General features: G+C 49.3%; 1 protein-coding gene across 1 annotated transcript; it reads right to left on the bottom strand.

Moving 5' to 3' along the window:
- Positions 1 to 3414: 3414 nt before the first annotated feature.
- LOC147086926 (protein Aster-B-like) lies at positions 3415 to 21543 on the bottom strand. Its single transcript, XM_085978161.1, has 5 exons — positions 21208 to 21543; positions 15712 to 15904; positions 14186 to 14206; positions 11673 to 11757; positions 3415 to 4564 (listed from the first exon to the last, which is right to left on the bottom strand). Exons 1-5 carry the CDS (start codon positions 21264 to 21266, stop codon positions 4557 to 4559), a joined length of 366 nt encoding a protein of 121 aa, XP_085834287.1. The 5' UTR covers positions 21267 to 21543; the 3' UTR covers positions 3415 to 4556.
- Positions 21544 to 21802: the final 259 nt, after the last annotated feature.

Genomic DNA, 21802 nt, shown 5'->3' with positions numbered 1-21802 from the left:
GGTAGAGAAAAAGCGGGGAATTATAGACCGGTAAGCCTGACATCGGTAGTGGGGAAAATGCTGGAGTCTATTATAAAAGATGTAATAGCAGAGCACTTGGAAAGCAGTGACAGGATCGGACAAAGTCAACATGGATTTACAAAAGGTAAATCATGCTTGACTAATCTGCTGGAATTTTTTGAGGATGTAACTGGTAAAATAGATAAGGGAGAACCAGTGGATGTGGTGTATTTGGACTTTCAGAAGGCTTTCGATAAGGTCCCACATAAGAGATTAGTGTGCAAAATTAAGGCACATGAGATTGGGGGCAAGGTATTGACTTGGATAGAGAACTGGTTGGCGGACAGAAAGCAAAGAGTTGGAATAAACGGGTCGTTTTCCGAGTGGCAGGCAGTGACTAGTGGGGTACCACAAGGATCGGTCCTAGGACCCCAGCTGTTCACAATATATATTAATGATCTGGACGAGGTAATTGAATGTAATATCTCCAAATTTGCAGACGACACAAAGCTGGGTGGGAGGGTAAGCTGCGAGGAGGATGTCGTGAAACTCCAGTACGATTTGGACAGGTTGGGTGATTGGGCAGAAACATGGCAAATGCACTATAATGTGGATAAATGTGAGGTTATCCACTTTGGTGGCAAAAACAGGAAGGCAGATTATTATTTAAATGGCAATAGATTGGGAGAAGGGGAAGTGCAAAGAGACCTGGGTGTTCTTGTGCACCAGTCGCTGAAGGTAAGCATGCAGGTGCAGCAGGCGGTTAAGAAGGCAAATGGTATGCTGGCCTTCGTAGCAAGAGGGTTCGAGTACAGGAACAAGGATGTCTTGCTACAGTTGTACAGGGCCTTGGTGAGACCGCACCTTGAGTATTGTGTGCAGTTTTGGTCACCTTACCTGAGGAAGGACGTTCTTGCCATGGAGGGAGTGCAGCGAAGATTCACCAGGCTGATACCTGGGATGGCAGGAATGACGTATGAGGAGAGATTGTGTCGATTGGGCTTATACTCACTGGAGTTTAGAAGATTGAGAGGGGATCTCATCGAAACGTATAAAATTCTGTCAGGTCTGGACAGACTAGATGCAGGAAGGATGTTTCGGATGGCCGAGGAGTCCAGAACCAGGGATCATAGTCTAAGGATAAGGGGTAAGCCATTTAGGACTGAAATGAGGAGGAACTTCTTCACCCAGAGAGTGGTGAACCTGTGGAATTCTCTGCCACAGAGGGCGGTGGAGGCCAGTTTATTAAATATATTCAAGAAAGAGTTGGATATATTTCTTGAGGCTAAAGGGATCAAGGGATATGGGGAGAAGGCAGGGACATTGTACTGAATTTGGATGATCAGCCATGATCTCATTGAATGGCGGAGCAGGCTTGAAGGGCCGAATGGCCTACTCCTGCTCCTATCTTCTATGTTTCTATCTATCTATATATATAAATCAGTACGTCTGTCTGTCTGTCATCGCGTGTGCGTCTGTCGGGTATGCGCTCGAAAGTTACAGGGCGTACCTACGCGCGCGTTACCTCCAAAGAAGGTTTTAAGCGTATTTACGTTTCGGCCGGGCTAAAATCGCGCCCGCAGTATCCCAAAAACCTTAACATTCCGCTCATTAGCATCTCATTATCCGCTCATTAGCGACAGAGTGACCTCGAGCTCGACCAATCGTACGCCGGGTTGCTGGCGTGTGCGGCCGGGCCAATCGGTGCGTGTGTGGCCGGGCCTTATCCTTCTGAACTGAGGTGAGTCGCCGCCATCTTGATTCCAAACTTTTCCTTTCTTTTTCCCGCTTTCTGCGTCTTAAAAAAAAAACGTTGCTTTTAAAACGCATATTGTTTTAAAAAAAAAATGATTTAGAAAGTAATTAACTTGTCTAATCTCATTAATTTTCCTACCTTTCCCCATTTTTCCAGGTAGGCCTAGAAGCCTCGGCGTCTCCTCTGCACCCACGCCCGAGCTAGGCACCTCCCGGCCCCACTTGAAGGCTGGAGGGCGAGCCTCAGCCCAGCGCCGCTAGGGTGCGCGCGCAGCAGGAGCTGAGACGCGGCGTCTCTCTCTGGCTCGGCCGGGGGGTGGGGCTTGCTGAGCGTCCAGCGTTACCCTGGCAACCGGGCCCGCCGGCCGTCTCGCACAGCCGCAATCGGCGGCCTTCACCTCGGGGGGGGGCCCGACCCTCGGGGGGGGCGCGACCCTCGGGGGGGGGGGGCCGCGGCCCTCGGGGGGGGGGCCGCGCGCGCAGCAGGAGCAGCTGAGACGCGGCGTCTCTCTCTCTGGCTCGGCCGGGGGGCGGGGCTTGGTCAGCGTCACGGTTACCCTAGGGAGAGTGTACATGGGCTATGGGAGGAGATTAAATGGGTGGGTAGAGTCCATGATAGGGAGAGTGTACATGGGCTGTGGGAGGATATTAAATGGGTGGGTGGAGTCCATGATAGGGGAGTGTACATGGGCTGTGGGAGGAGATTAAATGGGTGGGTGGAGTCCATGATAGGGAGAGTGTACATGGGCTGTGGGAGGAGATTAAATGGGTGGGTAGAGTCCATGATAGGGAGAGTGTACATGGGCTGTGGGAGGAGATTAAATGGGTGGGTGGAGTCCATGATAGGGAGAATGTACATGGGCTGTGGGAGGAGATTAAATGGGTGGGTAGAGTCCATGATAGGGGAGAATGTACATGGGCTGTGGGAGGAGATTAAATGGGTGGGTAGAGTCTGTGATAGTGTAGAGTGTCCATGGGCTGTGGGAGGAGATTAAATGGGTGGGTGGAGTCCATGATAGGGAGAGTGTACCTGGGCTGTGGGAGGAGATTAAATGGGTGGGTAGAGTCCATGATAGGGGAGAGTGTACATGGGGTGTGGGAGGAGATTAAATGGGTGGGGAGAGTCCATGATAGGGGAGAGTGTCCATGGGCTGTGGGAGGAGATTAAATGGGTGGGTGGAGTCCATGATAGGGGAGAGTGTACATGGACTGTGGGAGGAGATTAAATGGGTGGGTAGAGTCTGTGATAGGGGAGAGTGTACCTGGGCTGTGGGAGGAGATTAAATGGGTGGGTAGAGTCCATGATAGTGTAGAGTGTCCATGGGCTGTGGGAGGAGATTAAATGGGTGGGTAGATGCCAGAAGCAAGTCTCTAAAACCAACCCAAAATGTTGCCAGGAAAATCAGATACAGAGAGCTTCTTACACTCGAGATCCAACTAGTTTCCCGACACATGTTGGCAGTGTACAAAGCTCTGCTGATGGAATGCAGCCTTTGAAAATAAGGCTGTGTGCCTAAATGCAGGAATGTTTGTCTCCTCCAAAGAGTGGTACAGTCTTTCCAGGGGATCCCTCCTCTAAGTTAATCCTTTTTCTGCTCCTCTTGTTTTTGTGTTCCCTCTCAGATAAACATGAATTAATAACACAATCGATACCATCAATGAGAGACTCAACCGCTCCAACCATTTATTTCAGAATAAACAAAGAATGCAAAACTTCAAATGCAGACTTTCACTTGTCATCACGGGACACGGGCATGATGCTGAAAGTGCCAAGACCATGCTGGGCACAGAGTCGGAAGCTAGATACAAAGAGGGTGGAGAGAGGATGGGCAAAGAGGAGAAAGGGAAATTTGTCAGAGGACCTGGCACAGGGAGAAAAGGAAATCCAAATTCTGTTCTCTCAGACACTGGTCAATAAACAACCCAAATATCACACAAGTATCAAATGTAAAAAATTGGAAAAGAAGGTTGAAGAGGTGTTTCCTTTCACAGTTCATTTTAATGAAGACATTTCACTGGATAAATTCAAACAGAAATGTTCATAAGCTGGAAGAGTAGATTCTGAAGACAGTGTAAAATCTGCGGGGCGGGGGGGGGGAGGTGGTGAAGAGCACCACAGCACAATTAATATGCACTGCACGTTTTTTGTGATTTGATGGATTCTCCTATTTTGTCCCCTGTTGTCACTGGGTCACGGACGGGGCTATGGACGCAGGCATTCTCCTGGGACCAAGGTCATTACGCTCTGTCCTATTTTATTGCATCCTTAGGTAGAGATGTCCGGCCTCCACCCGTGGCCTGATTCTTTCCTAGAGCCTTACTGCATAGTGGGAAACAAAGGGAGGGGAAAATCAAGCCTGTTCCCCTCACTCCATGGCACCCATGTATTGGTGCATTGTATTGGCTCCACCCTGCAAATAAATACTGCTCAAGGGAACAGTTCAGAATGGCAGCTAAAAACACACCAGAAATACTTATCGATACTACTTCATAATCCAGCATAGAAGGAAAATCAACATAGATGCACAAGACTGATTGATGACCAGTGCATCAGCGAAGTACATCATCTCGCCAGTATCCATCCACCTCCTTGAGATATAGTGCAGTGTCATGAGCAGTTTGTCCTGACAGAGGTGGGAGATTCAGGCTAGCTGAGCTGCTTAGGTCTAACGTCATTCCCCATTGATGGTCTCCTTCTCCGTCAAGTCCCAGCTATCACTCAAATGGTTCACAATCTCCCAACTTCCCGAAGAATCCATTTGCTGCCTTCGAGAAACCCGACAAGAGACTCTGCATCAGTATCATGTGCCTAATCAAATAAATAACCGGAAATGGAGGGAGCTGTTAGTTCACACACACTGACGACAAAGGTACACTCATCTAACCTGTTGACAATCTGCATTATTTGGAGCTTGCCGGTGATAACTAGCTTTCTCCCCAGGTAACAGGTGCAGCAGACGGTTAAGAAGGCAAATGGTATGTTGGCCTTCATAGCAAGAAGGTTCGAGTACAGGAACAAGGATATCTTGCTGCAGTTGTACAGGGCCTTGGTGAGACCACATCTTGAGTATTGTGTGCAGTTTTGGTCACCTTATCTGAGGAAGGATGTTCTTGCCATGGAGGGAGTTCAGCGAAGATTCACCAGGCTGATACCTGGGATGGCAGGAATGACGTATGAGGAGAGATTAGGTCGATTGGGCTTATACTCGCTGGAGTTTAGAAGAGTGAGAGGGGATCTCATTGAAACTTATAAAATTCTGACAGGACTGGACAGACTAGATGCAGGAAGGATGTTCCCGAAGGCCGGGGAGTCCAAAAGGAAGGAATCACTGTAATACAGAGAAATGATATTGGGTCAAAAGATCAGGATAATGAAACAGTTTGGGTGGAGGTAAGGAATAATAAGGGGAAAAAAACACTAGTGGGCGTAGTCTATAGGCCTCCGAACAGTGGCAACTCTGTTGGACGGAGTATCAATCAGGAAATAGTTGAGGCTTGTAATAAGGGAACATCTATAATTATGGGGGATTTTAACTATCATATTAATTGGACAAATCAAATTGGGCAGGGCTGCCTTGAGGATGAGTTAATTGAGTGTATTAGGGATGGATTTCTTGAGCAGTATGTAACTGAACCGACCAGGGGGCAAGCAACCTTAGATCTGGTCCTGTGTAACGAGACAGGATTAATTAAAAATGTCCTAGTAAAGGATCCCCTTGGACATAACATGGTTGAATTCCATATTCAATTAGAGGGTGAGAAGGTTGGATCTCAAACAAGCGTGCTAAGCTTGAATAAAGGAGACTATGAAGGTATGAGAGCGGAATTGAGTAGAGTGGATTGGGAAAATAGATTAAAGGGTAAGACGATACATGATCAGTGGTGTACATTTAAGGAGTTATTTTACTACTTCCAAAAAAAATATATTCCACTGAGAAGAAAAGGGTGTAAAAGAAAAGACAGCCATCCGTGGCTAAGTAAAGAAATTAAGGATAGTATTCGACTAAAAACAAGGGCATATAAGGTAGCCAAATCTAGTGGGAGGATAGAGGATTGGGAAAACTTTAAAAGAGAGCAAAAAATGACAAAAAGATTAAGAAAGAGAAGATAGATTATGAAAGTAAATTAGCAAAAAATATAAAAACAGATAGTAAGAGTTTTTATAGTTATATAAAAAGAAAAAGGGTGGCTAAAGTAAATGTTGGTCCCTTAGAGGATGAAACCGGGAAATTAATGGTGGGAAATATGGAGATGGCAAAAACACTGAATGAATATTTTATATCACTCTTTACAGTAGAAGACACTAACAATATCCCAACACTGGACAAACAGGGGGCTAAAGGGGGGGAGGAGCTAAACACGATAAAAATCACTAAGGAAGTGGTACTCGGTAAAATAATGGGACTCAAGCCGGATAAATCACCTGGACCTGATGGCTTACATCCTTGGGTCTTGAGGGAAGTGGCGGTAGGGATTGTGGATGCATTGGTAATAATTTTCCAAAACTCCCTGGACTCGGCAAAGGTCCCGGCAGACTGGAAAACTGCTAATGTAACACCCTTATTTAAAAAAGGCAGTAGACAGAAGGCTGGAAACTATAGACCGGTTAGCCTAACATCTGTGGCAGGTAAAATTTTGGAGTCCATTATTAAGGAGACAGTAACAGGACATTTGGATAATCATAATTTAATAAGACAAAGTCAGCATGGTTTTATGAAGGGGAAGTCATGTTTGACAAATTTGCTGGAGTTCTTTGAGGAAGTAACATATAGGGTGGATAAAGGGGAACCAGTGGACGTAGTGTATTTAGACTTCCAAAAGGCATTTGATAAGGTGCCACACAAAAGATTATTGCTTAAGATAAAAAATCACGGGATTGGGGGTAATATTCTGGCATGGATAGAGGATTGGCTATCTAACAGAAGGCAGAGAGTTGGGATAAATGGTTCATTCTCAGACTGGCAATCAGTAACTAGTGGTGTTCCGCAGGGGTCAGTGCTGGGTCCCCAACTCTTTACAATCTATATTAACGATTTGGAGGAGGGGACCGAGTGTAACATATCAAAGTTTGCAGATGATACTAAGATGGGAGGGAAAGTAATGAGTGAGGAGGACATAAAAAACCTGCAAGGGGACATAGACAGGCTAAGTAAGTGGGCAGAGATTTGGCAGATGGAATACAATACTGGAAAGTGTGAGGTTATGCACTTTGGCAGGAAAAATCATAGAGCAAGTTATTATCTTAATGGCAAGAAACTGGAAAGTACTGCAGTACAAAGGGATCTGGGGGTCCTGGTGCACGAAACTCAAAAAGTTAGTATGCAGGTGCAGCAGGTGATCAAGAAGGCCAATGGAATGTTGGCTTTTATTGCTAGGGGGATAGAATATAAAAACAGCGAGGTATTGCTGCAGTTATACAAGGTATTGGTGAGACCGCACCTGGAATACTGCATACAGTTTTGGTGTCCATACTTAAGAAAAGACATACTTGCTCTCGAGGCAGGACAAAGAAGGTTCACTCGGTTAATCCCGGGGATGAGGGGGTGGACATATGAGGAGAGGTTGAGTAGATTGGGACTCTACTCATTGGAGTTCAGCAGAATGAGAGGCGATCTTATTGAAACATATAAGATTGTGAAGGGGCTTGATCGGGTGGATGCGGTGAGGATGTTTCCAATGATGGGTGAAACTAGAACTGGGGGCATAATCTTAGAATAAGGGGCTGCTCTTTCATAACTGAGATGAGGAGAAACATCTTCACTCACAGGGTAGTAGGTCTGTGGAATTTGCTGCCCCAGAAAGCTGTGGAAGCTACATCATTAAATAAATTTAAAACAGAAATAGACAGTTTCCTAGAAGTAAAGGGAATTAGGGGTTACGGGGAGCGGGCAGGAAATTGGACATGAGTCTAGGTTCGGAATGGTCATGGCCCTGTGGGTGGCGGAGCGGGCCAGGGGCCGTGTAGCCTGGTTCTGCTCCTACTTCTTGTGTTCTAATTCTGTGTTAGTCCTTCAAGAGTAAATTGGGCCTGTTCCTGACTTGGGTGGAGATCACCTTTTACAGAAGGTAAGTACTGCAGGAAATACAGGGACAGAGTGATCTCCTGGCCGAGTTTCGATCGCCTAGATGGGTCGGAGAGGAATTTCCCAGATTTTTTCTCCCAAATTGGCCACTGGTTTTTTTAAATCTGGTTTTTCGCCTCTCCCGGGAGATCACATGGGTTCGGGTGGGATGGAGAGTGGAAGTAGATTTGAGGTTAGGATCAGATCAGCCATGATCTTATTGAATGGCGGAGCAGGCTCGAGGGGCCGACTGGCCTACTCCTGCTCCTATTTCTTATGTTCTGTTACTGGGGACATGGTTATAGAGGTCGGGAGTCCTGTTACTGGGGACATGGTTATAGGGGACGGGAGTCCTGTTACTGGGGACATGGTTATAGAGGACGGGAGTCCTGTTACTGGGGACATGGTTATAGAGGACGGGAGTCCTGTTACTGGGGACATGGTTATAGAGGTCGGGAGTCCTGTTACTGGGGACATGGTTATAGGGGACGGGAGTCCTGTTACTGGGGACATGGTTATAGAGGACGGGAGTCCTGTTACTGGGGACATGGTTATAGAGGACGGGAGTCCTGTTACTGGGGACATGGTTATAGAGGACGGAAGTCCTGTTACTAGGGACATGGTTATAGAGGACGGGAGTCCTGTTATTTGGGACATGGTTATAGAGGAGGAGTGAACAGCCATTTAAAGTCAAGATTTAAAATCCCATCACGCCAGGGTGAATTCAGTGTCTGATAAATTGTGGGCAGGTAGCAGCAAATGCAACGAAGACCTTTGTTCAATTTGGGTTGCACCAGAATCATTCGGCTCCTTTTCTCACCAGATCATTGATTTACACCTGACACAAGTCACAGGAGAGGTGAAAGTAGCTTCCGTCCACAGGCAGCTGTCGGACGAGTGAGCACCAAGGAACCCGAGCAGCGCTGAGAGGTCCGAGCAGCGCTGGGCTCAACAGAGGTCAAAAGGAGCAACAAAAAACGGAATTTGATGCGGACGCATCCATCAGTACACTAAATACCGCGCACAGGAAAATATCAACCAATTGTAACATCACTCCCCATTCATGAAAGACAATTAATACATGTTATATCACACTGCAAACATCACCTAGCCCAAGTCTGTACCCCTGGGTCAGTATCTACAGTCAGCCCCAGTCTGTACCCCTGGGTCAGTATCTACAGTCAGCCCCAGCCTGTACCCCTGGGTCAGTATCTACAGTCAGCCCCAGTCTGTACCCCTGGGTCAGTATCTACAGTCAGCCCCAGTCTGTACCCCTGGGTCAGTATCTACAGTCAGCTCCAGTCTGTACCCTTGGGTCAGTGTCTACAATCAGCCCCAGTCTGTACCCCTGGGTCAGTATCTACAGTCAGCTCCAGCCTGTACCCCTGGGTCAGTATCTACAGTCAGCCCCAGTCTGTACCCCTGGGTCAATATCTACAGTCAGCCCCAGCCTGTACCCCTGGGTCAGTATCTACAGTCAGCTCCAGTCTGTACCCTTGGGTCAGTGTCTACAGTCAGCCTGAGTCTGTACCCCTGGGTCAGTATCTACAGTCAGCCCCAGCCTGTACCCCTGGGTCAGTATCTACAGTCAGCCTGAGTCTGTACCCCTGGGTCAGTATCTACAGTCAGCCCCAGTCTGTACCCCGGGTCAGTATCTACAGTCAGCTCCAGCCTGTACCCCTGGGTCAGTATCTACAGTCAGCTCCAGCCTGTACCCCTGGGTCAGTATCTACAGTCAGCCCCAGTCTGTACCCCTGGGTCAATATCTACAGTCAGCCCGAGTCTGTACCCCTGGGTCAGTAACTACAGTCAGCTCCAGCCTGTACCCCTGGGTCAGTATCTACAGTCAGCCCCAGTCTGTACCCCTGGGTCAGTATCTACAGTCAGCCCCAGTCTGTACCCCTGGGTCAGTATCTACAGTCAGTCCGAGTCTGTACCCCTGGGTCAGTGTCTACAGTCAGCCCCAGTCTGTACCCCTGGGTCAGTATCTACAGTCAGCCCCAGTCTGTACCCCTGGGTCAGTAACTACAGTCAGCTCCAGTCTGTACCCCTGGGTCAGTATCTACAGTCAGCCCGAGTCTGTACCCCTGGGTCAGTATCTACAGTCAGCCCCAGCCTGTACCCCTGGGTCAGTATCTACAGTCAGCGCCAGTCTGTACCCCTGGGTCAGTATCTACAGTCAGCCCCAGTCTGTACCCCTGGGTCAGTATCTACAGTCAGCACCAGCCTGTACCCCTGGGTCAGTATCTACAGTCAGCTCCAGTCTGTACCCCTGGGTCAGTATCTACAGTCAGCCCCAGTCTGTACCCCTGGGTCAGTATCTACAGTCAGCTCCAGTCTGTACCCCTGGGTCAGTATCTACAGTCAGCCCCAGCCTGTACCCCTGGGTCAGTAACTACAGTCAGCACCAGCCTGTACCCCTGGGTCAGTATCTACAGTCAGCCCCAGTCTGTACCCCTGGGTCAGTATCTACAGTCAGCTCCAGCCTGTACCCCTGGGTCAGTATCTACAGTCAGCCCCAGTCTGTACCCCTGGGTCAGTATCTACAGTCAGCCCCAGCCTGTACCCCTGGGTCAGTATCTACATTCAGCCCCAGTCTGTACCCCTGGGTCAGTATCTACAGTCAGCTCCAGTCTGTACCCCTGGGTCAGTATCTACAGTCAGCCCCAGTCTGTACCCCTGGGTCAGTATCTACAGTCAGCCCCAGCCTGTACCCCTGGGTCAGTAACTACAGTCAGCCCCAGTCTGTACCCCTGGGTCAGTATCTACAGTCAGCTCCAGCCTGTACCCCTGGGTCAATATCTACAGTCAGCCCCAGTCTGTACCCCTGGGTCAGTATCTACAGTCAGCCCCAGTCTGTACCCCTGGGTCAGTATCTACAGTCAGCCCCAGTCTGTACCCCTGGGTCAGTATCTACAGTCAGCCCCAGCCTGTACCCCTGGGTCAGTATCTACAGTCAGCCCCAGCCTGTACCCCTGGGTCAGTATCTACAGTCAGCCCCAGTCTGTACCCCTGGGTCAGTATCTACAATCAGCCCCAGTCTGTACCCCTGGGTCAGTATCTACAGTCAGCCCGAGTCTGTACCCCTGGGTCAGTATCTACAGTCAGCTCCAGCCTGTACCCCTGGGTCAGTATCTACAGTCAGCCCCAGTCTGTACCCCTGGGTCAATATCTACAGTCAGCCCCAGCCTGTACCCCTGGGTCAGTATCTACAGTCAGCTCCAGCCTGTACCCCTGGGTCAGTATCTACAGTCAGCTCCAGTCTGTACCCTTGGGTCAGTGTCTACAGTCAGCCCCAGTCTGTACCCCTGGGTCAATATCTACAGTCAGCCCGAGTCTGTACCCCTGCGTCAGTATCTACAGTCAGCCCCAGTGTGTACCCCTGGGTCAATATCTACAGTCAGCCCCAGTCTGTACCCCTGGGTCAGTATCTACAGTCAGCCCCAGTCTGTACCCCTGGGTCAATATCTACAGTCAGCTCCAGTCTGTACCCCTGGGTCAGTATCTACAGTCAGCCCCAGCCTGTACCCCTGGGTCAGTATCTACAGACAGCCCCAGTCTGTACCCCTGGGTCAGTATCTACAGTCAGCCCCAGTCTGTACCCCTGGGTCAGTATCTACAGTCAGCCCCAGCCTGTACCCCTGTGTCAGTATCTACAGTCAGCCCCAGCCTGTACCCCTGTGTCAAAATCTACAGTCAGAACAAGTATTTCTGATGTCAACATTGAGGCTCACTGTTTCCCCCTCAAACAAAACGTGACTCTCATCAATACCCTACTGTCACTCGAACCTACACTCTGCCTCGCCCACCGCCGGCCCCGCCCAACACCCGCCTCACACCCACAATCGGCCTCACCCTCAATCAGTCGCTCTGAATCGGGCAGCTTCTTGAACAGTTTGTGAAAGTCTTCGTTCCGCTGTTTGTATGTGGGGCTCAACACCTGGAAGAAAGATACAATTTCTCCAGAGGAATATCTGGATCAAACACCGCTCTTCCTATCCAATCAACCTTATTACAAATACGTACACAGCTGTCAAGTCACTGAAAATGCAGGCTCTAAAATGGTTTCCATGCATCTTGCAATATGAAGGAGACACACAGTTCAATCCTTCTCCTTTTTGGAAAACTAATGGAATATGTAACAGAAATCAAAGCAAACCTCAGACTTAGCATGACTGAGCGACGTTAATTTAAGCAGGATGGCAATTAAAAGAAATGAACATGCAACTGGAGTCACGAGAAGCGCGATCACAGCACATTAACTGCAGTGACCGTCTCTCAGCCCATCGGCCAGTTAGCGCACAAGATCCCACAAACAATATTCTGTTTTAGCGATGTTGATTGAGGGATAAATATTGGCCCCAGGACAACTGGACAACATCCTGCGCTTCTTCGAAATAGTGGCTGCGGGAACTTTTGCATCCACCTGAAATGGCAGGTGGGGCCCTCGTGTTAACGTCTCATCCGAAAGACTGCAACTCCGACAGTGCAGCACTCCCTCAGTGCAGCCCCTCCGACAGTGCGGCGCTCCCTCAGTACTGCGCTCCCTCAGTACTGCCCCTCCGACAGTGCGGCGCTCCCTCAATACTGCCCCCCCTCAGTACTGCCCCTCCGACAGTGCGGCGCTCCCTCAGTACTGCCCCTCCAACAGTGCGGCACTCCCTCAGTACTGCCCATCCGACAGTGCGGCGCTCCCTCAGTACTGCCCCTCCGACAGTGCGGCGCTCCCTCAGTACTGCGCTCCCTCAGTACTGCCCCTCCGACAGTGCGGCACTCCCTCAGTACTGCCCCCCCTCAGTACTGCCCCTCCGACAGTGCGGCTCTCCCTCAGTACTGCCCCTCCGACAGTGTGGCACTCCCTCAGTACTGAGCCCCCAACAGTGCGGCGCTCCCTCAGTACTGACCCTCCGACAGTGTGGCACTCCCTCAGTACCGCCCCTCCGACAGTGCGGCACTCCCTCAGTGCTGCCCCTCCGACAGTGCAGTGCTCCCTCAGTACTGCCCCTCCGACAGTGCAGTGCTCCCTCAGTACTGCCCCTCCGACAGTGCAGCGCTCCCTCAGTACTGCCCCTCCGACAGTGCAGTGCTCCCTCAGTACTGCCCCTCCGACAGTGCAGTGCTCCCTCAGTACTGCCCCTCCGACAGTGCGCTGCTCCCTCAGTACTGCCCCTCCGACAGTGCAGCGCTCCCTCAGTACTGCCCCCCCGACAGTGCGCTGCTCCCTCAGTACTGCCCCTCCGACAGTGCGGTGCTCCCTCAGTATTACCCCTCCGACAGTGCGGCACTCCCTCAGTACTGACCCTCCGACAGTGTGGCACTCCCTCAGTACCGCCCCTCCGACAGTGCGGCACTCCCTCAGTGCTGCCCCTCCGACAGTGCGGCACTCCCTCAGTGCTGCCCCTCCGTCAGTGCGGTGCTCCCTCAGTACTGCCCCTCCGACAGTGCAGTGCTCCCTCAGTACTGCCCCTCCGACAGTGCGGTGCTCCCTCAGTATTACCCCTCCGACAGTGCGGCACTCCCTCAGTACTGACCCTCCGACAGCGTGGCACTCCCTCAGTACCGCCCCTCCGACAGTGCGGCACTCCCTCAGTGCTGCCCCTCCGACAGTGCGGCACTCCCTCAGTGCTGCCCCTCCGTCAGTGCGGCGCTCCCTCAGTGCTGCCCCTCCGACAGTGCGGTGCTCCCTCAGTACTGCCCCTCCGACAGTGCAGCGCTCCCTCAGTACTACCCCTCCGACAGTGCGGTCCTCCCTCAGTACTGCACTTATTTACTCATCAATAAGTGATTAGTTGGGATCTACTCTTCTCTAATCAGATATATATAAGGAAAGTGGAATGGTGCCTGGGCGTAGAGCCCAGCACACACCTATCGGGCCTGGGATTGTATCCAGTCTAGACCAAGAAAATTGCCCCTATTTATTTGGTATCCAGGAATCCCAAGGGAAATGAGATCCAGAGATTTCAGTATGGCTCTTTTTAGGCAAAGGTTCGAAGGCTCTGCCATTTCCTTTGGCAAGGGCCTCCTTGACTTGGGCTCTGCTGCTCTTCCTTCTGGCCACTGCCAGCTTTAGATTTCACCCTCTGACCCATCGGACAATCTCAGCTCAGGGGCTCCCCGGTTCTCTAGATTCCATGCAGATGCCGTGATGGATTCTCTCAAATTTGAGACACATTGATGAGAACATATGTCCAGAAAGGACAAGAAAGAGATACTGGCGTGTCTTGCAGCAGCATTAGTTAATCCCACCGTGACACACAATTCCACAGCAATGGTTCTCGAACTGTAATTTAACAATAGCACAAACCAACGTAAGGCAACACAGACATAAAACACAGAATTAAAAATCAAGAATTGCACTTTATACTCACGTTGTACCAGCTCTGCATTTTCTGGAAGATAAAAGAAAAGAAAATATAAATCTGTGATTGATAAGTGTTTAAGGAAGAGGGGAAAGGTTTGGATTACAGAGCAAATAGCAGGAGCGGGGAAAAGATGGGATTATCGATCAAATAGCAGGAGAGGGGAAAGGATTGGAGTCAAAAGCACATAAATGGTAAAAAAAGTGAACAACTTCCTCACAAACATTATTGAACACAATGTGAGAAATGGCGCAGATGTGTCACACACCATCCTGTCTATATATCGCCATTCCTTTATCGTCGCTGGGTCGAAATCCTGGAACTCCCTCCCTAACAGCACTGTGGGAGCACCTTCACCACACGGACTGCAGCGGTTCAAGGCGGCGGCTCACCACCACCTTCTCAAGGGGCAATTAGGGATGGGCAATAAATGCCGGCCTTGCCAGCGACACCTGCAACCCGGGTGTTAGATCAAGGTAATTTCAGTGGACCACACTGATCTGAGGTCAACACATTAAAATTAAAGTTTGCGAGTCCGGTGGTAATAAAGGGGGCGGGTACATCTGCTGCGGTATAAAGCCAGCCATTTTGAACATGCTTGTTAGTTGGATAAAGGAAGTCAAACAGTGTAAATCAAGAGATGCAATAAATCGACTATTTAAAACTTACCACCGGACTCGCAAACTTTAATTTTAGTGTGTTGACCTCAGATCAGTGTGGTCCACTGAAATTACCTTGATCTAACACCGGGAATTAATAAAAAATATCTGATTTACATAAGAAATATAAGCACGAGTTGGACATACAGCCCCTCGAGCCTGCTCCGCCATTCAATGAGATCACGGCTGATCATCGACCTCAACTCCACTTGGCCGCCCAATCCCCATATCCCTCGATTCCCCGAGAGTCCAACAATCTCTCGATCTCAGCCTTGAATATACTCAACGACTCAGCCTCCACAGCCCTCTGGGGCCGAGAATTCCAAAGATTCACCAAAGTCAAGAAATTTCTCAGCTCAGTCCTAAATAGCCGACCTCTTATCCCGAGATGATGACCCCTACTTCTAGACTGTCCAGCCAGGGGAAACAGCCTCTCGGCATCTACCCTGTCAAGCCGTATAATATTTTTATATGTTTCAGTGAGATCACCTTTCATTCTTCTAAACTCCAGAGAGTATCGGTCCAATCTACTCAATCTCTCCTCATAGGACAGCCCTCTCATCCCAGGAATCAGTCTAGTAGCCTCTTTACTGTGTGTCCTGGATATACTTAGTACTTGTTAAGGTGCCTTCTACCTCTGCTAGGTAAAGATTACAACGAGAGAGGACAAAGAGAATCTTCTTCTGACTAATCAACAAGAATTTAAGAGATGCTGAGAGAATCTGCCGAGAGATGTGCCAAGCACCTTATATAGCTGGTATTCCTTTTGGACAGCTGAGGGAGCTATTATTTGCTGTAAAGGACAATGTATTCAGAGTCTGAGACAGCTTTCCTGCCCAGTGCCGAGAGTAGGTGGTAAATACGCTGGCTTCTTACCCGCGAGTTCTTGCTGTTGCGCCCGGGAGTGGAGTGGCTGTACTGGTTGCCACAGGGCAACCTTTCTGAGGAGCTATCTGAACCCTTCTCCAGCACACTTTCCCCGTCCGTGGCCTTCGGGCAGAGCGGCAGCCGCTTGCGTAGCGCCAGCGAGCTGGTAGGAGTGCTCCTTGCGGAGTTACTGGCAGTGCAGCTGTGGAGAGAATGGGAACAGTTAACGGAGCTGGATTTCAGGAGGCAGAGCAACACACCAATATCCAAGAACCTCAGTCTCTCTGCATTCCTGTCCCTAACGGCAGATTCTTCCCTCTCCCCCACCCCCCCATCAACCTCTCCCTCTCTCCCCACCCCCCCATCAACCTCTCCCTCTCTCCCCCCCACCCCCCATCAACCTCTCCCTCTCTCCCCCCCCATCAACCTCTCCCTCTCTCCCCCCCACCCATCAACCTCTCCCTCTCTCCCCCCATCAACCTCTCCCTCTCCCCCCCATCAACCTCTCCCCCTCTCCCCCCGCCCCCATCAACCTCTCCCTCTCTACCCCCCCCATCAACCTCTCCCTCTCTCCCCCATCAACCTCTCCCTCTCTCCCCCCCATCAACCTCTCCCTCTCTCCCCACCCCCCCATCAACCTCTCCCTCTCTCCCCCCATCAACCTCTCCCCCTCTCCCCCCCCCATCAACCTCTCCCTCTCTACCCCCCCATCAACCTCTCCCTCTCTCCCCCATCAACCTCTCCCTCTCTCCCCCCCATCAACCTCTCCCTCTCTCCCTACCCCCCCATCAACCTCTCCCTCTCTCCCCACACCCCCATCAACCTCTCCCTCTCTCCCCACCCCTCCATCAACCTCTCCCTCTCTCCCCCACCCCCATCAACCTCTCCCTCTCTCCCCCACCCCCATCAACCTCTCCCTCTCTCCACCCCCCATCAACCTCTTCCCCCCCATCAACCTCTCCCTCTCTCCACTCCCCATCAACCTCTCCCCCCCATCAACCTCTCCCTCTCTCCCCACCCCCCCATCAACCTCTCCCTCTCCCCTCATCAACCTTTCCCTCTCTCCCCCATCAACCTCTCCCCCTCTCCCCCCCATCAACCTCTCCCCCCCATCAACCTCTCCCCCTCTCCCCCCCATCAACCTCTCCCTCTCTCCCCCCATCAACCTCTCCCTCTCTCCCCATCAACCTCTCCCTCTCCCCCCCATCAACCTCTCCCTCTCCCCCCCCCCATCAACCTCTCCCTCTCTCCCCACCCCCCCATCAACCTCTCCCTCTCCCCCCCCATCAACCTCTCCCTCTCTCCCCACCCCCCCATCAACCTCTCCCTCTCCCCCCCATCAACCTCTCCCTCTCTCCCCACCTCCCCATCAACCTCTCCCTCTCCCCCCCATCAACCTCTCCCTCTCTCCCCACCCCCCCATCAACATCTCCCTCTCTGCCCCCCCATCAACCTCTCCCTCTCTGCCCCCCCATCAACCTCTCCCTTTCTCCCCACCCCCCATCAACCTCTCCCTCCATCAACCTCTCCCTCTCTCCCCACCCCCCCATCAACCTCTCCCTCTCTCCCCACCCCCACATCAACCTCTCCCTCTCTCACCCCCATCAACCTCTCCCTCTCCCCCCCATCAACCTCTCCCTCTCTCCCCCCCATCAACCTCTCCCTCTCTCCGCACCCCCCCATCAACCTCTCCCTCTCTCCCCCATCAACCTCTCCCTCTCTCCCCCCTCCACCTCTCCCTCTCTCCCTCCTCCATCAACCTCTCCCTCTCTCCCCCCCATCAACCTCTCCCTCTCTCCACCCAATACAATACAATACAATACAAATTGCTTTATTGGCATGATAAGGTACATCTTATGTTGCCAAAGCATCAAAATACATTTATGGTTGAACACATAAACGCGGTTCCATTCATACAGTGTATAAACAGGTATATCCCTGAGTTTATAAATATATTTTCGCCTTGTTTATATATACTCTTGTCTTAGTTTACTGGTTGTCCCTCTGTTCATGGCAAGCTGTAACATAGTGTGCCGCCAGTGTTACACAGCTTCTCTCCTCCCCCAGTAGGAATGGGAGTTTTTGGTTGTCAGTCAGATTTCTGAATTCAGGGCATATTTGTGAGAATTTTTGATAGAAATTCTCTCTGATGCCCTGATATTTTCCACAGGCTGTGAGGAAGTGCATCTCTGTCTCAACTACTCCCTGACTGCAGTGAGAGCATATCCTGTCTTCTCTTGGCAGCCTGGTCTGCCTGTGTCTGCCTTTTTCGATCGCTAGGCTATGTTCGCTAAGTCTGTACCTTGTCAAGGTTCTTCTCAGTTTGTTATCCTTTACCATGGTCAGGTAATCAGCTATGTTGTATTGTCTGTTTAGGGCCAAGTAGCAATTGAGTTTGCTTTGGGTTTTTGTTGTTTCTGCCCAATATGACAGATATTTTTCCTTTTGCTTAGCGACGATTGTGTTGGGTCGAATTCTTTGTGTTACCCTGTCACTGTCCTGGGGCTGGTTATTGTTAGTATTGTTATTAGTTACTTTATTGAGTCCCAGGACTAGTTGACTGAGGGTATTCTTCTTTATGGTCAGCTCTTGGCATTTCAGGGCGTCGTAGTGATAGCATTGGGGGTTGCTCATTTGTAGGTGATTCCAAAATTTGGTGGCTCTTTTTTGGATAGTGATTATTAATGGGTATTGGCCTAGTTCCGCCCTGCATGCGTTGTTTACTGTTTTCCTTTGAGTCCGGAGGATACTTTTACAGAATTCCGCATGTAGGATCTCAATTGGGTGTTTGTCCCATTTTGCAAAATCTTGTTGTGTTAGTGGTCCCCAGACCTCACTGCCATAGAGTGCAATTGGTTCAATTACTGATTTGAAAATTTTGAGCCAAATGCTAATTTGGATTTCTATTTGGATTGATTTTTTGATGGCATAGAAAGCCCTTCTTGCTTTCTCTTTCAGTTCATTCACAGCCAGTTTGAAGTTTCCCGTAGAACTGATTTTTAAGCCCAAGTATGTGTAGTGAGTGGTTTGTTCAATTTTGGTTGTTCCTACTGTGAAATTTATTGTGGGTCCATGTTGTTTGGATCTTTGCTGGAACACAAGGACTTTGGTTTTTTGGGGATTTATTGTCAGGGCCCAAGTCTGGCAGTACGACTCCAGCAGGTCCAGGTTCTGCTGTAGACCCTCCTTAGTTGGTGACAGCAGAACCAGGTCGTCGGCATAGAGGAGGAATTTAACCTTGGATTCATATAGGGTGAGGCCGGGTGCTGTAGATTGTTCAAGTAGTTTTGCCAATCCATTAATGTAAATATTAAAGAGTGTCGGTGAGATTGGCGAGCCCTGCGTCACCCCCCGCCCCTGTGGGAAGTATTTTGTTTGTTTGTCTCCAATTTTAACTGCACATTTATTGTTTGTATACATTGATTTAATTACATCATATGTTTTCCCTCCTACCCCGCTTTCGATAAGTTTCAGGAATAAACCGTCATGCCAGATGGAGTCGAAAGCCTTCTGGAAATCTACAAAGCATGCGTAGATTTTGCTTTTGTTATGGTGAACGTGTTTGTCAATTAGGGTCTGTAGGGTGAAGATATGATCGGATGTTCTATAGTTTGGCAGGAATCCAATTTGGCTTTTACTCAAGACATTGTGCTCTTCAAGGAAGTTTATAAGTCTTTTGTTTATGATGCTACAGAATACCTTCCCCAGGTTACTGTTTACACAGATGCCTCGATAGTTGTTTGGGTCGATTTTGTCCCCACTTTTGTATATGGGTGTTATGAGTCCTTTGTTCCAGATGTCAGGGAAATAACCGACACTCAGAACCAAGTTGAAGAGTTTTAGGATAGCCAGTTTCAGTTTGTCGTCTGCGTGTTTAATCATCTCGTTTAGTATGCCGTCTGTCCCGCAAGCTTTTCCTGGTCGCAGGTCCTTGAGTTTTTCAAGAAGTTCTTTTTCTGTTATTATGGCGTCTAGCGGGTTTTGGTTATCTTTTATGGCCATTTCAAGCTTTTCAAGTTTTTTGCGTATTTGGTGTTGCTCTGGTCCTAGTGTGTTTTTCTGGTATAATTTTTCAAAATGGTTTACCCATGTGTCCCCATTTTGAATGGACAAATCGTCGTGTTGTTTTTTGTGTAGTGTTTTCAAGTTGTCCCAGAAACAATTCGACTCAATGGATTCCTCCATGGAGCTGAGTGTATTCTTAATAAATTGCTCTTTTTTGGTCCTGAGTGTGTTTCTGTATTGTGTTAGCGTCTGACAATAAGTAAGGCGTAATTCCTCGTTTTCTGGATGTCTGTGTTTTTGGTTTGATAGTTTTCTAAGTTTTTTCCTCATGTTATGGCAATCATGGTCAAACCATTTTTCATAGTTTTTTGTTTTGGGTTTGTTCTTGCGAGCTTTCAAGTTTGCATTTGTTGCCAAATTATCAAAAATATTGTTTAGTTTACTAACTGCCCGGTTTACGCCTTCTTTATTGTGAGTGTATATGTTATCCAGAAAGGTGTCTAAGAGAGCTTGAGTTGATGCATTGCTAATTGTTTTCTGGTATTTTTCCGTGTCGTTTTTGGCCCATCTGTACGATTTTTTGGTGTTGTACAGTTTACTGGGTTGTGTTTCTATGTTGTTTGTTTCTGTCTTTTTGAGAAACATAGTAATTTGACTGTGATCTGACAGTGTTGTTTGTGGTTTGACTGTGAATGCTCTGAAAGAGGATGGGTCCAAGTCTGTAATCATATAGTCTACTGTGCTGCAGCCAAGAGGTGAGCAGTAGGTCGATCTTCCTAGGAGGTCTCCTATGAACCTACCATTGACAATGTACAGACCCAGGTTTCGACAGAGCTGTAGTAGCTGTTTACCGTTGGTATTTGACTGCCCTCTCTCCCCCCCCATCAACCCCTCCCTCTCTCCCCCTCTCTCTCTCTGTGTCTCCCTCTGTCTCTCTCTCTCTGTCTCTCTCTCTCTCTCTCTGTCTGTCTCTCTCTCTCTCTCTCTCTGTCCCTCTCTCTCTCTCTCTGTCCCTCTCTCTCTCTCTCTGTCCCTCTCTCTGTCCCTCTCTCTCTCTCTCTGTCTCTCTCTCTCTCTCACTGTCTCTCTCACTCTCTCTCACACTCTCTCTATCTATCTCTCTGTCTCTCAGTCTCTCTCTCTCACACACTCTCTCTCACACACTCTCTCTCTCTCACACTCTCTCTCTCTCTCTCTCTCTCTCTCGTCTCTCTCTCTGTCTATCTATCTCTCAGTCTCTCTATCTCTGTCTCTCACACACACTCTCTCTCTCACACTCTCTCTCTCTCTCTCTCTCTCTCTCTGTAGTGGCGCTTCTTAGTTTCCAAACAGGCAGGCCACTGGGCTGTGGGGCTTTTAACATCGAGTAGACGCGTGTCGAAATAAAACGTTCCCAAACGTAGCTTTGTCTTTTAAATGGTTTACTATAACACTTAACAAACAGAATTACAAAGCAAACACGTATAAACGAACACGGTCAAAAACTGTACTGCTCCAAACCTCACAGCTTCTGCCTCTTTCACCACGTGCAGTTTAAACTGTAAGATGGCTGCACCCATGTGTGGCTTAGGGACTGTTCCATTGTGGCAAGAATGAAGGGGGTGTCGGACTATACTACTGGAGCAAGAAAATAGGGGGTTTCTTAATACAATAAGTCGTTCAGGTAAATTAATTGTATTATGCCATTTAGCCACTATTTTAAAGTATTTTCTTAAGCTTTTATGGCTCTTACACTCTCTGTCTATCTATCTCTCAGTCTCTCTATCTCTCTCTCTCTGTCTCTCACACACTCACTCTCTCTCACACTCTCTCTCTCTCTCTCTCACACTCTCTCTCTCTGTCTATCTATCTGTCTCTCTATCTCTCTATCTCTCTCACTCTCTCTCTCACTCTCTCTGTCTATCTCTCTCTGTCTCTCTCTCTATCTCTCCCTCTCTCACACTCTCTCTCTCTCACACACTCTCTCTCTCTCTCTCACACACTCACTCTGTCTCTCTCTCTCTCTGTCTCTCTCTCTCCCCCTCTCCCTCTCTCTCTCTCTCTCACACACACTATCTGTGTCTCTCTCTCTCTATCTATCTATATCTCTCTCACT

This window comes from Somniosus microcephalus, unplaced genomic scaffold, assembly GCF_052327205.1.
Source record: "Somniosus microcephalus isolate GS21.2 unplaced genomic scaffold, FLI_Smic_1.0 unresolved_chr6, whole genome shotgun sequence".
Lineage (NCBI taxonomy): Eukaryota > Metazoa > Chordata > Chondrichthyes > Squaliformes > Somniosidae > Somniosus > Somniosus microcephalus.
Note: the sequence above shows the minus strand (reverse complement) of the source record. Positions and strands in the feature narration are given on the sequence as shown.

Bases quoted from the DNA above. Each gene is read 5' to 3' on its own strand.
- LOC147086926 (XM_085978161.1), bottom strand. From the start codon at position 21,266: ATGGGTGCAGCCATCTTACAGTTTAAACTGCACGTGGTGAAAGAGGCA. The intron at 15,905-21,207 runs GTTTGGAGCAGT...TTCTCTCCACAG, and splicing joins AAAGAGGCAGAAGCTGTGAG to CTGCACTGCCAGTAACTCCG. The intron at 11,758-14,185 runs GTGAGTATAAAG...TCTTTCTTCCAG, and splicing joins AAATGCAGAGCTGGTACAAC to GTGTTGAGCCCCACATACAA.